Source organism: Strix uralensis, chromosome 2, assembly GCF_047716275.1.
Source record: "Strix uralensis isolate ZFMK-TIS-50842 chromosome 2, bStrUra1, whole genome shotgun sequence".
Taxonomy (NCBI): domain Eukaryota; kingdom Metazoa; phylum Chordata; class Aves; order Strigiformes; family Strigidae; genus Strix; species Strix uralensis.
In genome coordinates, this window is record NC_133973.1 from 66,485,038 (window position 1) to 66,502,081 (window position 17,044).

The 17,044-nt window shown below is 43.6% G+C and overlaps 1 protein-coding gene across 8 annotated transcripts in view; it reads left to right on the forward strand.

Moving 5' to 3' along the window:
• MAP4K4 (mitogen-activated protein kinase kinase kinase kinase 4) overlaps positions 1–17,044 on the forward strand; it is a 169,734-nt gene that overhangs the window by 143,178 nt on the left and 9,512 nt on the right. For 3 of the 8 annotated variants that reach the window (XM_074859078.1, XM_074859080.1, XM_074859083.1), the window contains 7 exons: positions 758–933; positions 1,359–1,479; positions 2,658–2,849; positions 5,248–5,365; positions 5,633–5,803; positions 9,804–9,947; positions 15,395–15,529. In XM_074859078.1, coding sequence (XP_074715179.1) covers positions 758–933; positions 1,359–1,479; positions 2,658–2,849; positions 5,248–5,365; positions 5,633–5,803; positions 9,804–9,947; positions 15,395–15,529 — 1,057 coding nt within the window. The remainder of the gene's footprint in view (positions 1–757; positions 934–1,358; positions 1,480–2,657; positions 2,850–5,247; positions 5,366–5,632; positions 5,804–9,803; positions 9,948–15,394; positions 15,530–17,044) is intronic. The other 5 variants (XM_074859081.1, XM_074859085.1, XM_074859084.1 and 2 more) reach the window with 3 other exon arrangements.

The following is a 17,044-nucleotide window of genomic DNA, read 5'->3' on the forward strand; positions in this document are numbered from 1 at the left end:
GCATTAGCACCCAGATCTCGGTTAAAGCTGCTTTCTTAAATAAACATAAAGGTTGGTCCTTCACTTTTGATAGTGTAATGTGTGAGGTATTTGCCATAAACTGTATTCAGCTAAAGAAAGCATAGCTACACAATTAAGAGCAGATTGCACTGACTGCAAACCTGGTTTGCCTGCACTCCAAGCTGCAGACAGAAAAGCAGCTTATGTCCCATACTGTTTGACAGTCGTGTGTGACTGAGCTGGTACTAATGAATCTGACTTCTGAGGTGAACTCCTTAGCATGGATCCATGTGACTGGAAATGCATCAGAAGGTTTCAGGGAGATCAGCTCTCTATGACTGTTTTGGGTGACTCAGTAAGTCTTAGGATCTTTCGGCTACCTTTCTGCCTAGATTTCTTGTGGTGGATGCTATTAACCTGAAAAGTTTAGGAAAATGGATTCTGACAGTCAACCACTGTGTGAGAGTGGGTCTGGGTGCTTGTATATGTCCTTCAGATGGTAAAATGGGATAAACTGAAGTCATAATCAGGATAGTTTGGATTCAGAGTATGCACATTCTTCTATAATATGGCAAGACCTCCTTAGGTTGGCTCTTTTGGTGCTTTAATTTATCAGAAAGTGAGTTTAGGTAACTATCAGGAATGAATAAACCTAACACAGTGGACAAGCGAGCAAACTTGGGCACTAATCTTGTGGGTTTGTCTTGCAAACTCTTCTCCTCTCTTCCTTGCAACATCACTTTTTTCCTCCCATCAGGATTTAACTGCATTGGCAAAGGAATTGCGAGCAGTAGAAGATGTACGACCTCCACATAAAGTAACGGACTATTCATCCTCAAGTGAGGAGTCAGGGACGACGGATGAGGAAGATGATGATATGGAACAAGAAGGAGCAGATGAATCTACTTCTGGACCAGATGATGTCCGAGCAGTGTTAGTTCTTCTAACAGCATTTTTGCTTCTATTTTCCATCTTAGGGGGTTGAAGGAAAAGGATGTTGGGTATTTTGGCTTGCACGTTAGTCCTTTCAGCTTACAACAATCTATGAGAAAGACATAACAGCCTTGTATGTTCACATTTTCAAACACTGAGGGTAATCTCTTCAAAAAGTAGGCTTCTATAAATGATGTCCTTTCCCTTTTCTCCCTCGATTTGTTATAAAACAAGAAGTGGTGTTTAACAAACTCCTGATTTTTTTTTTTTTTTTTTAAATAGAGAAACTTTTCTAGGCAGGTTATGTAAATATTCCAGTCTGATCGCAATATAAATTAATTTTGAGTGTGCCTTGGTGCAGGGCAGCGAAAGCTAGGGCACAAGTGCTATTATCTCACTCCAGTTATTTCTTGTCCGGCAAATAGGTCAACGCTGAACTTGAGCAATGGTGAAACAGAGTCAGTGAAAACCATGATTGTCCATGACGATGTGGAGAGTGAACCTGCCTTGACTCCTTCTAAGGAGGGCACCTTAATTGTCCGACAGGTATTGCTTTTCCTTCCCTGTGCAGTGCTGCACCTTTTCTGTGCTCATTAACCCACTCGCTCATTCACCCATGCTGTTTCTACATTATATTTGTTGTTCGTATTATCAAGACACAGCTGTAGTGAATTTCAGATGAGCAAGATGTTTGATGCATGCAAAGAGGAGAGTAGCCCTTCACCCCTTGCTTCTGTTTTGCATGCTTTCCAGTGACACCCATGGCAGCACCATGCAGAGTACCTCAAAGTCTGTGGGAGAGAAGGGTAGAAAAGCTGCAGGTGTGTGGAGCAAGTACTTGGAGCAAGAACTTAGTTTAGTTTTACCCTAGAACCAAACGTGGCTTTCAGGAGCGGGGCTGGGAGGGAGGCTGGGGGGGAGCATTCAGGGTTTATTAGAATTGTTTTGAGCCTGTAGTTGAGGGAATACAGACCACCCAGATAACATACACACACACGTACATACAAATGCATACAACAGTTAGCGTGGGGGAACGGAGAAACAAAATAGGTGGTGAGGTAGAGAATGTGGACAGAGCTAGAGCACTGTGTTGTTGCCTTTGATTCTGAAAATATTGCATTCTTGTGCCTTTGAAAGATAATGATTCCCTGCTTTTAAATGAGCTCGTGTGTTGATAAGCGTGCTACCTTATAGTAGTTTCCTCGGTAATCGCACTTCTGAATTTCACAACTGAATGCCAATTTCTTAATTGAGCCCTCTGGTTTGAAAACTAAGATTTCATGCTTATTGTTTTAAATAGTTAGCTGAAGGCATTTGCCAGACAGTCCAAGCTCATATCTGTATAGGATTTAAGTTAAAAAAAAATGATAGGGGAAGAATTCCTCCCCCCACCCCCAAAAATGTGCTTGTCCGTGTTGTGGTGGAAGACTTACCGACACAGTTACTCTTCTATTCATTAGTGGAACTGGCGGTGCAAGTCAACCACACAAACTAAGCTTTTACCTGCCGGAAGAGGTGGGAATTTGCTGAATTGTAGTAGCTCTGCCCACTTTCCCTTTCCATCCAGGCATCAAGGCATGGATTATCAGCTTATTTTTAAAAATAAATTAAAAAATAAATGTAAAAAGGTAGGAAGCGAGTGAGGGAGAGAGGAGAGAGGTTGTTAGGGATATAGACCTTTACGCAGCACTTGAGCAAGACAAGTGTGCCTGTTTTTTCTACAGAGTACAGTTGACAAAAAGCGTGCCAGCCATCATGAGAGCAATGGCTTTGCCGGTCGCATTCACCTCTTGCCAGATCTCTTACAGCAAAGCCATTCCTCCTCCACTTCCTCCACCTCCTCCTCCCCATCCTCCAGCCAGCCGACACCCACCATGTCCCCACAGACACCCCAGGACAAGCTAACTACTAATGAGGTATGTCTTACACCACAGCTGGCTGCTTTCGTAGGGTTATAGCAGCATTGCCTAGTAGCTAGTTTGCAAAGGAAATCCAGCCACTCTCCCCTGCTTTTTTTTTCTGTCACCTTTGTTCCCACCCCCCAAATAACACATTTCAGTTCTGTGTAAGAAGCCCTTAACTCTAGAGCAGTCCCATGCCAAACTTGCCAGTTTACTATTTTTGCTTCCTCTTAGTGAGTCATTAATTGCATGGCGTTCGTTTTAAACTAAACTTGACTACTGCATTTTCAAGCCAATACTCTTTTTTAATTCTGTTTTATTCTGGGAGCAGGCTAATTGCAAGCAGTGTGCCTCTTAAAAATTAGCGGTTACTTTTGGCTTTGTCAGTAAAGGCTGGGCTAGTAACTCCGCACGTATGAGGAGCTGCTTGTGGAAACTCACCCTTTGGGAAAGGAAGTGGCTGTGGAGGGATTTTGCTCTTTAAAGCTTGCCACATGGCCTGGGTGAACAAATCAGGTGTTGCCCGGGAGGGTTGTAAAAGCCTGGGGTATTGTTGCTTTGGAATAATGAATGGGTGAAAATCTCTTGGGTTTTTTCCAGTATGCGTGTACTCTGAAAAGCAGCTGTGCAAAGATGACTGTTCTCCACCAGTGCTGGTTGTGTTCAGGTGGAGAAGCAAGGTTTTGCCACAGAGGAAGCTCCCTTTTGCTGTCCTGGGCTGTTCCTGGGATGGTGCCTTCCGTTACTGACCAAGTGTTGGTGGACAAACCCAGTCTTTCACACATGTGTAGCCCCTCACAGCAGAGGAGATGCACACATGTGAATGAAGGGTGCCATTCGCCCCTTACCAACCCTAGCAGTAAGCAAGGAGCCAGCGTGGTGGCTCCAGTCCTGGCTGGGTGGTCAGCCTGGCTTTCAAGGAGAGCCCCTTTCTGTATGCAAGCAGGAGTGATACAGGGGGAGCAAAACTCGGTGAAAAGAAGCTGCTGCTTCTCAGGGTAGAGCCATCCTGCTGTGTAGGCGTGCAAGTGCTGTGACGAGGAGAGGTTGCGGTGAGCTGGGTAGGCTGATGGTAATGCACGTGTTTACCACAGGATCAAAAATGCTTCTGAACCACGTAGCAGGAGGGTGGGTGGGAGGGTTTCCTTCTGGAAATTGGGTTAGCATAATGCTTAATTTTCAGCTATGCTTCATTGGTCTTTGATCTTTCTAAAAGCACACTCTTGTAGGTTATAGAGATCAGTTGATTGATCCAGAGATATGCTTGCTCATTACTTTGATCTAAGCAATAAATAAGCAGGGTTCAGTTAACTCAGCTTGGGAAGTGGAGGCTGTGGCAGTGGCTGGCGGCGAAGGAGCCTTTCGGTGTTGAGCTGTGCAGCAGAGCAATACATTCCTAACACAGACCCCCTGCTGTTTATTTTGCAGAGAGTAGAGGCTTAGAAAGATCAGAGGTTGAAGATTAGTTGATGATAAAGAAGTGTCTCTATGTTTGCATAAAGCTGACCAAAAAAACAGTACTGCTTGGTATAACTTACCCACATGCACACCCTTTATAGATAAACTTTTTTTTCCACTTGTCCCATTCTGCTTCAGTACGCAATGTTGTCACTATAATACTAAACTGGCAAGGGTTTAAAGTCGTTCCATTTCCACTTTTAACAGTTCATTGTTTCACTTGTCGTCTTCCTTTCTTTATGTTTTTTCATGTTTAGACCACATAACTCAGCAAGCACCAGTGATTTTATCCACTACATATTCATAGCTTCATATCACCGTTTGCTACACCTTCCACACTAATGAGCCCCTTTGTTCGATACAGGTTTAATATGTTGCTTTGTCAAATAAAGGTGGAAGAACCTGCTGCAGCTTTCTGGCAAGAGGCTCAGGTTAAACAAAATAGGGAGAACAAACAGTAGTGGACATTGAAACGTAATCCATTGTAGAAGTGAACACTTGATCCCAGATGGTTCTGGTTTTGTTGCACAAATCAAGAGATCAAACTTCATAATTTATTACACTAGCTCACTTTAGGAGATGCTTCATAAATTCAAAAGTTGTAGATAGTGGACAGCTTGCAGATAAGATAGTATACATACATTTAAGCAGATATTTTAAAGAGACATTCCCTCGCTTTGTGCCTGATTGTAGTGGCCAGTCCTAAAAATCTTCGCTAGCAGCTGAGGTGACAGGGGTGGCAATTTAGGTAATTACATTTCGCTGTAACATGTGCAGTGTGCATATCTATCTAGTTCAGGTGTGGTGCCTGCAGTGCGTTGTGTATCTATAAAGGAAGTATAAAAGCTTGGGGAGGCTCTATAGCATAATTCTGTAGTGACTTAAAAATGTTGGTTGTTGTTATCCGTGCTTTTTATTGTCATTAATATTAATAAAGTTGAAATTTACATTGCAGACTCAGTCCGCTAGTAACACACTCCAGAAACACAAATCTTCCTCCTCCTTTACACCTTTTATAGACCCCAGATTACTACAGATTTCTCCATCTAGTGGGACAACTGTGACTTCTGTGGGTAAGTAAAGTAGCTGAAGACGACAATTGAAAAAGGGTTCAGTGACTTCAGTGGCTCTTTAAAATACTTACGAATGTTACCATCATGCTTTTTATTTGATTTGCAATGGATTGCATAGTTTATTTCTTTTTCCATTTACATTTCTTACAAAAAGAAAGACTTGCTCAGTATTCTCAGTTACTGATTTGGGTTGTGTGACGTAAAGAATATATGGCCAGAATTTAGCACTTGAGGGATATTACATGCGTTTTACTTTTCTTTTTTCAGTAGGATTTTCTAGCGAAGCAATGAGGTCAGAGGCAATAAGGCAAGACCCTACGCGGAAAGGATCCGTTGTCAATGTGAATCCCACGAATACGCGGCCACAGAGTGATACCCCAGAGATTCGCAAATACAAGAAGAGATTCAATTCTGAGATACTGTGTGCTGCCTTATGGGGTAATGCAAACCTGTTTCTCCCTTGTCTCCTGCACTTCTGAAGTGCAGATGTGCCAGTATGAGCTTACAATCTTTGAGAACGTATCTGAAACCTTAGCAGTTTCTCTGCATCTATTCAATGCTTGTTAACGTATTTATGTTGCAAGACCTGATTATTATTATGTTTTTACAGTATATTGCTTCTGCTTTGATATAATTTCCCACTGCTGTATGTATGCTTCTGATGGAACCATTCAGACTTCATTCACCTGATCAGGATGTCCTTTTCAGCTCTCTCTAACCCCTACTAGTACATCTCTTGCAGCTTTTGGGAGCTTGTAGTTGTCTTTGCATTGTATACCTGATGCACATAGGGTGTTTCTTTTGAAAAATAATCATCTTCTTGAGCCTCTTGGACATGTTGCAGAGCTTGATTAAGATGTGTTTCATAAGATGACTTTCCACCTCAGTCATCAGTTTATGTAGGAAGGAAGAGGGAAAAGAGAAGGGGTACGAGCGATGTTTTCTAGTGTGAGACTGTGGCTTGGTTTCGTTAAGAGTGATTACTGCAGAGAGAAGCTGGGTATGGGATATCAGCTGACCAAGTGTGCCTGGCCTTCTTGTCACAATGGATAATTTATGTCGGTGTCAGACAGTTAGGATCCTACACTGGTGAAAGGCTTAGAGCAGTGCTTGTTGCCTGCTACAATGTGGAATCACGGCTGCAACACCCAGTGAAAGCTCTTCTTTCTTGGCCAGAATCTATGGGGCCACCTGAATTTTTTCATTATCTAGATGTTAATAGATGATGCTTGTGTATATTATGTACATATTTATCTAGCATTGCTAAACTTAACAGACTGCAAATGCACATGCATGTCATTTTAAAAACTATGAAGAAGAGAGTTGGCCATTTCCCTGAGTCACACAATGGTTGTATAGGTAACACAGTGCACTTCTCTTGTTTACATTTTCACAGCTCATTCCAAGGTTTTAGTTCTCTTTTGGGGTTATTTCCAGCATTTCTTGTTTTTCAGAACAGCACTGTTATCCTATCCTGAAAAGCCATGTCAGTTAAATAGCTTTCCCAACACCTTATCTTCCTATCTGCTGTTTTATTTCCAGAATTTAGTGGTAAGAATTTTTACCCCAATTCTATTTCTGCATGTATTCATATGAATAGCTCTCTGATAAAATGAAGACTTGTGCAAATGTAAACTTTTGGACTGTGAGAGGGTGAAGGCAAAGAGATACTGTATGGGATCAGTAAAGATGACTCATAATTTGTCTGATCTGCCTTGTTTTACCGGTAGCAATTTGTGCAAATGGTTTTATATTTCTTTGATCTATGTATCTGACTGTTATGGTGATTTAAAGTATAGGTGTAATATGCTAGAGGTGTTTTACAGCTGTAACAAAGCACTTCCTTGTTGAACATTCAGGGCCAAACTGATGGTGATGCAAGCTGGTACACATGCTTGATTTCTTGATAAGGTTTAGCTTCCTTTACCCTTAAGCAAATTAAGCCATTTCATGGTGATCCATTCCTCATTCAAAAAGAGAGGGGCTTTGCTTTGCTTTTGCTTTGCTTTTACCAGTGATAATGCCATAGCATCTGGCTGGTTGCTGATTGCATTTGGCCTGTGATGCTGTTTCTTCTCATTCTGAGTGGTGAAAGTCAATGTTAATGACATGGATGCAGTAGCATAGATTTTCACACCCAGCCTCCACAGAGCCTGTACTTTTTCAGGAAGATTTCCATTTGTTTGAAAAAACAGAACTGCTTAATTGTAGGGTGGCAGTAGGAGAGCTCTGCTGGCTGTGAATAAAGACAGTGCCTGAATTTTAAAATACAGGCACTGCTTGCCACCAGCTTAGTACCTCATTAGTTTCATCTCAAAATGCATATAGCTAAGGGAAGGGGTCAGGGACAGGCGTGCATGTAAACTTGAGGCATAAACAACTGCACCACATAGGCAGCAGAGGAAGAGATGAGGGTGGAGGCGGGAGCAATTGAACCCTGATGTGCAAAGAGGGGAAGGGACCCTGAGGGACCAGTTTGCATGTGGCTTGCTTGGAATTGTAATCCCTGCTGGAAAAAATACAAAAATATGTGTTAAAGCTGAATCACAGCTTTAGTCAATGGATCCTTGGGAGCTGCAGGACACTTCCTTGGCTGGTTTGGTGCTGCTGCAGCCTGTGCCGAGCCCTGACTCAGTGCATACCTCGCTCTCCCTGATTCCTTCTGCCACTTCCCAGTTTGAGGCTGTCTCCCAGTCAGGAAGACAGTTGGTGGGAAATACCCTCAAGGTGAAATGCCCCTGAGGGCTGTGGGGTGGGATCCACCAGGTGCTGACCCATGTGGGGGATGCAGAGGCAGGATGAGGGCAGGAAGGGGACGCAGGAGGTTTCAGCAGCTGAAGGAGAGCCTGGGAGGGCAGCAGGCCCTCTCCCAAGACAGACTCTGTGCCTGCCAGTATCGGTGGGCTCTCCTGTCTGGAGGAGGCAGAGGAGTAGCAGAGCACCAAATATGAGCAAAGAGACGTGATGATTCCTGAGGACTGCTGGGACCTCTGAAGTGTCCTTATTGAAAAGGCAAAGGAGAGGAAAATGGAGTTGCGTGGTGGTTTCCGACCTCTCCATGGGCTACATCTGTTTTTGTCATCCAGCCAGAGGCTTTTCAGAGTGCCCCAGCACCAGCAGCTCAGGCCCCTTCCCTGTCATTACCTCCTCCTGGATGCCGCTCTGCTCCCCTCTAACACCCTCATGCTCCTTGGGTCAGGGTGAATGTGCCCTCCCTTTTGCAAACTGCTCCCATGCCTGGTAGCCAGGGTGGTGTTTAGGTAGCGTTCCTCATCTTTGTGAGCAATGGCCTTTTTCAATACTCTGAGAAGGCACGTCACTGCTATAGATGCAGATCGCACCGAGATACAGACTCCTGTGCACTGGGCCCATGTGCTGCACTAGAAAAGGTTCGTTATGGGATCAGCCCAGATGATACATGCATTGGCACCAGTATAGTTGTATCTGGGGATTAATTGACTAGGGATTAAGGCTGTTAAGCAGTATAACTATGATAATCTTGTGTGAGTTTCGCTTTTCTTACTTCATTATTTTATTATGCTTAAGGATGACAAGTTTTACATTGGGGTTACAACATAGAAGTCTAATAAAGCGAGTCACGCATTTGGTTTGATTTCTATTCCCTGTACTGTGTCTGACCTGTCTCTGCACAGTTTGTGAGCTCTGGGACTGAAACACTATTGCAAATAAATAGTTAATGAAATTTAGGAGTGATAATATATTAATAGATTTTTAAAACCTAGTCTTATGTATATACATATACTTATTACTAAAAAAATGTAATTGCTTTTAAATACTAAGGTTTTGTGGACTCTTGGAAAGTGTTCCAGTGGCTGTTTGGACCTTTGTATAAAGAGATTGCCTACTGACTTTTCTCATCTGTATTTGCTTGATCTTTGGGAGAAATCTGTGGAAACACAAGATTACTGTAATTCCTCTAGTTTTAACATTCAGATGGAAAAGATTGTTGGGAAGCTGAGGACCAACCCTGTGCCTGTCCTTTTACAGGAGGGCTGCACCATAATCTGTTTATCCCAGTGGGAACCAAGGCCCTGCCACTGCTTTTTTGCAATGTCCTTGTCAAGAGCATCCTGCTACCAACTCCCCTACCAACACCTAATACATCTTTGGAATACATAAGCTTGGATACCACTTCGTGCCTCACCACTCCTCCAACATTAGCATGCCTTTTTGTTTGGAAACTGGTGCTCTAGAAAGCTCTCCATGGTCTACCAGTCTCTCACTCTCTTGAACACTGCAATTTGGAGTCAGTAGTCACTGTGGGCATGAGATCATGAGATCGTTTAGGCTGTAGGCAGCTGAGACTCAACCAGCAGTGGTTAGACCTGCTTGAAACAAGACAGTTGCTCGCATCGGTTCATCAGAATGTGTGGAAAATCTGTCTACTAACTTGGATATTTGGTTTTGTTTCTTCTAGGAGTGAACTTGTTAGTGGGCACTGAAAGTGGTCTGATGCTGCTAGACAGAAGTGGTCAGGGGAAGGTTTATCCGCTCATCAATCGAAGACGATTCCAGCAAATGGATGTACTTGAAGGGCTGAATGTCTTGGTGACAATTTCTGGTAAAGTTAACTGTTCAGCATGATTTTTTTCCCCCATCTGGCATGGTATGGCAAAAGCTTTTCTTGGCATGCTGTGTGTTGAGGGGGAAGTCCTGACTACTAAAATCAGTGGGTTTTCCATCATTTCACCTCTCTGCATCTACAGTGCTCTGCAAGTGAATCATTTTCCACACAACACTCTGTGCTTGCTTGTCCCCTTGTCCTTCATCCTGTGGGGTGGCCTTTAAAAATGCTGCATGGCTTTGGGGGAAACATCTGGCTTGCTTTGTTTGTGAGCTGTAAGTTAATGCTTTGTGAAGTTTGTAAAAATGGCATTCTTTCTCTCTGTCATGATTACTTTCAACCTGGCCTCTTTCTATCCAAAACATGATTTGCTACTTGGTTTTAAAGGTATCTTGTGTGTTAAAATCTGTAGAATGGGAAATGCTCTTGCGAAGCAGGGAAGTAAGAGTGATGTTCAGTGAGTGTATGTGTGTTTGCTGGAGGGGAGTACATTGTGTATGTGATGTGGAAATGACCAGCGTGAGAAGGCAGATCGGGGCAGCTTTTGGCCTTGTGTCTCACTGAGTGCAACTGCAGATGGCAAAGCAACGGGAGATGAAGGGTGGTGGTGGTTGTTGTGTTTGTTTTGTGTGCGCTGATGAAAAATGTGTGTTATGAAGCTTGAGGTTCCAGACTCTTTGGCTCCAGAGAATTATTGCATAAGGTTACCCTGCTGTTAAGCAACTTGATGTGGTGCACTGTTAATCTTTCTTCACAGGTATCGTTCAGCCATCTACCTTCCTTTTGTTTTGGTCTGTTTGTGAAATCGGCCTTCTCTAGGCTTTGCATGTGTGACAGGGAGAGGATGTTAAATGAGGTTTCTCACAGTGGCCCCTGTGCCATTCAGAGCCACTCAAAATTTTGTTGAGGCTCCAGAACCCCTCTGACTCCACTGGAGGAGCTCTCTGGCTCTCCCAACACTTGTGCAAAAGGACATGTACCTAGACAATTTAATGCAATTTAATGCATTAGTGGTGTCATGCTACTGCAGGTCCAAAGAACCATGCCCATGCTGGTGTCGTAAACACGGGATTTAGTTTCTGTCTGGAACAACTGTATTTTATTGGCTTGTTGCTTTTGCTGTGTTCTCAGCCACAGCTATGCTGTGAAATCTTTAAAAAGAAAAGATGAATCAAAGAGGGTTTTAAAAAACACAACCTGCTGTGTGTCCTTCTGATGTCTAATGCTGTATGTTAAAATGCAAGCTGTTTGAAAAGCACCATTTGATAGAGTTTATTCTGTAGTAGACCTTGTAAACAAAAATATTGTATAATCCAACTTATGTAAAATCTATTGGTTTGAGGCATACCCTACACAGATGACAAGTGTCTGTGATTCAGTTTTGTGTGTAATTGTTTTAAGTTTATTTACATTTGCATCAGTCAGGATCCTGACATCCGTTTTCTTTGTTTCCTTCAAAACTATTGTTTCCTCTGTGGAGACATGCTACATTAACCCTTAAGAAATCAGCTGATCTTTGGCTGGTGTGTGCCTTCATCTCTGTCCCATCTCCTGCATTTTATGGGAGGTTACTGGAGTACGAGGCAGGAAAGAGGCATCCCTGCCAACTGCGAGGAAGGGCTGGGGGAGCATACTGAGCGAAACCGTGATGCTGTTATGGCCAGGCTCCCCCTTACATCCCTCTTTTGGTTTCTGCACTGCAGTTCTCAATTTAAGGTACCCTCATGCTGGACTTCCCTTACTGGCTTTTTGTTTGTGGTGAGTTGCTCCACCTCTCCAGGCAAACTAGGAATGCTGAAAAGAGGTCATGTTTCTGCAAATGATCCATTTTGGCAGACTGATTATGGAGCTGCATCTGAGCTTTGTCCCAGGACTGCTACCGCTTCACTGGGAGTGTTGTTCAGCTCCCTGTGGTGCACTCGGCTGTGTGTTCCCTTGACTTTTTCAGGAAGTGATGTGCTAACTGTGGTGAGGTTTGAAAGGTGTCACCAGATTGTGTGAAGAAGTTGCAGTGCTTTAGGTTTTCGAAGGGATTGTCACCTAAAGTTGCTTTTAATGTACACTTTTGAGTCTGAAAACCTGAAATCAATTCTTCCCCCAATTTATATCTGAAATATAAAACTTTTTGACAGCAAAGCTTTTGATACTGAGATACAGAGCTGCTACAGCTGGTACAAAGAAAGCTTTGCAGGTCAAAGCAGAGTAGTTAACTGGTTCTTCAGTTCATACTGTTGGGAGAAAAAAACATAGTTTCAGCTTCTCAGGTAATACAGTGAGAGTCATAAAAATGCTGGAGGAGAGCGCGGCGGTGTGCATACAGAGCATTCTCCACTTGTGGCTTCCTGAGGGTTTTGCCAGCCCAACTGGCTGGTGATGGCAGTCAGGAAGGTAGGAAGGGATGACAGAGTAGATCAACTGGTTGGAATCTGCCTGCTTGGTAATTAAAAAACACAGCAACAATAAAACTGAAAACTCAATGTAGGAAAAGGGACTTTGCATTTGAAACAATGTCTGTGGGAGAATCAGAGCCGCGAGTTCTTGTAGAAGTCACTGGCTGATCAGTTCATTGCCTGGAGCAGAGTTTCCTTATTTCATGACCATAACAATTACACAGAAAAAAAAAATAATCAGATTTTTGAGAGCTGTTTAGATTTACAAGCAGAAGGAGCTAATCCCCCCACTCCCAATATGAACGTTAAGAGCAGCATAACTTGTTGAAATACACACATAGCCATGTTTATGTAACTAACCAGTCCTGCTCTTTTCATGTCAGGCTGCTGAAAGGCAGAGGAATTTCCTGTCTTGTGACTTTCCTTGTGGTCTAGACACTAAAACACAATGGGATCACACTTGAGATATTTCTCTGTTGTTGTTTTGAAAAATGTTTCTGGTTGGAGAGAAATACCCTGGTGCACATCATGTGAACAAAACAAAAAAAAATTAACCGCGTGCTGGGAAATTCCCGTGTGTGCTGTTTGTTCCGAGTCTTGAAGTTTGACTAAGCTACTGGGAAAGCTAAAGCAATGGAAATATCTGAGAGAGAATTTGTCTCCTGGTGGACAGACACTTGTGATTGTTTTAAAAACATTTGGTGCACTGTACTGACCTTGAGCCCTCTGAGCTCTTCCTCTCCTGGAACTGCAGTGCGTTCTGGTCTGGACCATGTTCCCTATTTTTCAGTGTTTCTAAAAGGGCCCTTGTGGCTATTGTTTGCAGTATTTTCATGGGAGGACCTTTCCTTGGTCAGATGTGGGACCTCTGGGAATATTGTTTTCTGCTCTAGTCCCTTTTCCAAATCTTTAGAAAGCTATGGGAGTGGTGGGGCTTTATCCCTTTATGAAACATGGCTTAATAAATACAAAGCCAGGCAATAAATCAGGTGCTCATTTACTGCCAAATTTGCTGTCACGTTTGTAGTAGGGATAAACAAAGGACAGTGCAATGTTGTTTCACATTTCATTTTGTGCCATCAGAGCAGAGGCTTTTAAAATTAGATAGCAGGTCCAGTGTTTGAAAAAGGGTCTCCAATTCCACTTTAAATTTAAGCTCAGTGAACAGATTTTTGACTTTGCCTCCTCTTTTCCTCCAGCCCTTCCCCATCCAAGTAATCATAAAAGGATCTTTTAGACTGTGTGTCTTTGTAATGGAATGGCTTGTGGCACTGGAGTCTGTGGAGCAGCCTGTTTGCAAGCTGTGCTCACCCAGCCCCTGCAGCTGCTTTTCTTGAGGAGCCCAGCTCTTTTAGGAAATAACCCACTATTAGGGTAGGGTCTCTGTGCCAGCTCCAGGACCCCAGTGTGGAACTGGCTGGGCACACCAGGATGGTCTCAATGCTCAGGCTTCATGTCCTGCTGCAACTAGTATCCCCTGATGCCGTATGCGCATCCCTGTCTCTGAAATGAGCAGCCAGCTGTGAACTGATCCATCAGTAGGCAGCATGTGAAAACTTAAAAAGACAAATTAAAGACATTAGCTAAACTCTATAGCTGGATTTGGCTGGCAGGCTGCCAGGTGGACCATCCTGACAGGTCATGGCTTTCTGCAGTGTAGACCAGTACTGTGTCACTTGGCCAGCCCGGCACTGACTGCAGTACAGGTCAGCTGTCTTCCTCTCAGCTCCGAGGCCTCAGTCACCCAGCTGCCTCATCGTGGCTGGTGAAGCACTAGCATAGAGCAACTCCATTGACAAGTTGGGTCCCTGAGAGCATCTCCTGTTTTCTTTCCTTGAGCAGAGACCTCGAAGAGCCTTACTGGCTCCTAGCAAAGCACAGATGATCTCTCTTCCTCGCCTCCAGCTTCATCTGTGGGACTGTAATGGCTTTGGGCAGCAAAGCATTGGAGGAGGAAAGATGCACACTTTGAGTATGTGCATTTAGGGCCACCTTCTCGCTAGTTCAGCAAATGCTTTGTAGGCCATTAGTTGTTAAAGAATCACTGATAAAGTTTATCGTGAACCTCGCTCTGCATTCAGAGGCCTTCTCTTATTGAGAGTTAAGAGTCTGCACTGTATTTTGATGACCATGGCAGATGCATTGTCTGTTGAAGATAGGGCAGCCTGGGCAAGTAGAGTCTCTCACCTGTGGAGAAAAAACACCTCATGCAGTTTCTGTGTGCAGCCTGATAAGTATTACACCCCTTGCAGCACAAGGGAAGGGCTGCTGACAAAGCAGTTGTCAGCTTTTAGCAAGCAGATGAAGTTTGCATGGGCCGTGTGAAATTCTCTCACTGCAATTTCAGATACTGTATGTTTGTCCTTACAACAGAACTGGTGTAAAGTGGTTCAGTAATTGAAGTTTTTGCGGTGTGCTTTTCCGCCAGGGGAATAATGAACAATCTTAGTAAAACGTGACCAGTTTGTGTCTCCAAGGATGATATAAGGGATGGAAATGTCCTGGTCACTAGCTTGGAAGAATTTGTAAAATACATTTCATCACCATATTCTTCTTCACTTTTGCTTCCTCCTTTCAGATGAGTCCTACTCTCTTCTGATAGCTGTATAGATAATTTTGGGCCTCAAATTCCATCCTGCTGCTCTCCTATGGTTTTGTGTGAAAAGAACCGTTCTGACTCAGCTATATATTTTTTTTTATCTCAGTGCATGACTCTGGTGCTTTTGTTGTGGGAGTATAACCTTTTTCTAATAAAAGTTGTTTGTGTCCTAAGAATCAGACAACTGAAGAGCTGTTCCCTTGAGCTTGTCATTTTATGTTCATGTGGTATTACCATGTGTCTCTGTCATTGATTACCAGAAAAACGTGTGTTCGGGTGGAGTCTGGAGTAAAGCTGTTGTGGACGTAAAAACTGAGGAAGATCTCTGTGGTTGCAGCAGTTTCTCCTTCTTTGTTATTTTGATTTGCTCTGCAGGGCTTTCTGTTTGCTTGGGCAGGATTTTTTGCACTTACCTTCCTATGGAGATAAACCAATCTTTTTCATTTTGTGGCCAGGTAAGAAGAACAAGTTGCGAGTTTACTATTTGTCCTGGTTAAGAAATAAAATCCTTCACAATGACCCTGAAGTAGAAAAGAAACAGGGCTGGACAACAGTGGGCGACTTGGAAGGCTGTGTGCACTATAAAGTTGGTGAGTAGTGCATGCAGTAATCAAATCGTCGGGATGAAAAGCTGGCTGAGAAAGGGAACTGCAGTGTGTGTAGCTGCTTGGGTTTAACATGTGGCTTTATTTCTAGCTTTCTTCCCTGTCCCTCAGGGTGAACTTTTCTGGCAAAGTACCAGAATAGATGGCAAGTTACTGAGTTAAACTGAATATGGGAGAGGTTTTGTGGTGGGATGCTGGGCTGTGAACTGGAGTGGGTGCAGATCCCCATCTGTCTCATTCCCGTAGTGGATGCAACTTCCAGGAGAGAGCTGATATGGACCGTGAGGTCTGGTAATATTTCACCACCTCTGTTAGACCCTTTAGGTAACAGAGGCACTTGTGAACCAACAGGTTTCCCTGTTTTTTTACCATGATGAAATCACATGCTGGAATGGAGTGAAAAAAGTCTTTCTCTTTAATGTATATTTTAAAGACGGGGGGGGGGGGGAAGAAAAGGGGAAAAAAAAGAAAGATAGTGGGAGGAGAAAGCTAGTGCATGAGCTTTGAGGAGGCATCTGGGAACAGGAGCATATGCTTAACTTCAAGATGATTCATTGATTCCCCTTAGCTCACGGAATTTCCTAATGCCATCTCAGATCCACTGCAATACAGTTATGGGATGAAGTGTGTTTTCACTAGGCATGTGCCTTTTGAGTGGTTTTAAGTAATGTAAATGGATTTGACTGTAGAAACATCCACAGAAACTAGTGAAAGACGTAGCATTCAGTCAGCAGAGTATGCAGTGAACCTGCTGCCCTGCAGGTGGGGATATGAACCAAGAGCTCTTTCTCCTGCTTGTTTCATGATGCATCTTAATGGGCGCTGGATGTTGCCTTTGATTTGGTTGTCTCCTAAGAACCAGCTCAGTTCCTTTCCAGCTATGTCAGTCAATGTGGAGCAGCAGCAATTGGGACTGAGCTCAGTCTCCTCATGTCATGCGTGTGCTCTTGGAAAAGCCCAAGGGGGTGTAATCAATAACCATGGCAGTCACTTACTGCTGAACCAGGAACTTGACCCCGAAAACAATTAATAATGTACTTCTCTGGTATCATACCCCAGGGTGTCAGCAGCATAATGAAGTAGCCTGTTAACAATACATTAACAGCTATTGAAAGGAGGCTTTCCAGCAGGAAAGCTTCTGAAACAAAGAGCATTTTCTTCCAGATGAAGAGGGGTTTGTTACCCTGGGCTGCAGCCTGGCACTGAACTTCCCTCTGAACCATAGATGTACAGTAGACTTCTTCAGGTAGTGAGAGGCCTCTTTGACAGCTATGCTTCAGTTCCCAAGAAGGATGAGCTCTGCCAATAGTTGGGCTTGCAGTCTGGAGGCTGCCACTGAGGCAGCTGGCACTGATCGCTTCCTCGTCTCTTCAATGCAACAGGGGTCTCGGACGTCAGGGTGAAGTGGTATTTATGGATCTCGGTTGCTTCAGGCAACTTTTGGCTCCTCTAAATGATAAATTGCTCTTTTGAAACTTAAGATTTGGGTAAATTCCCAGA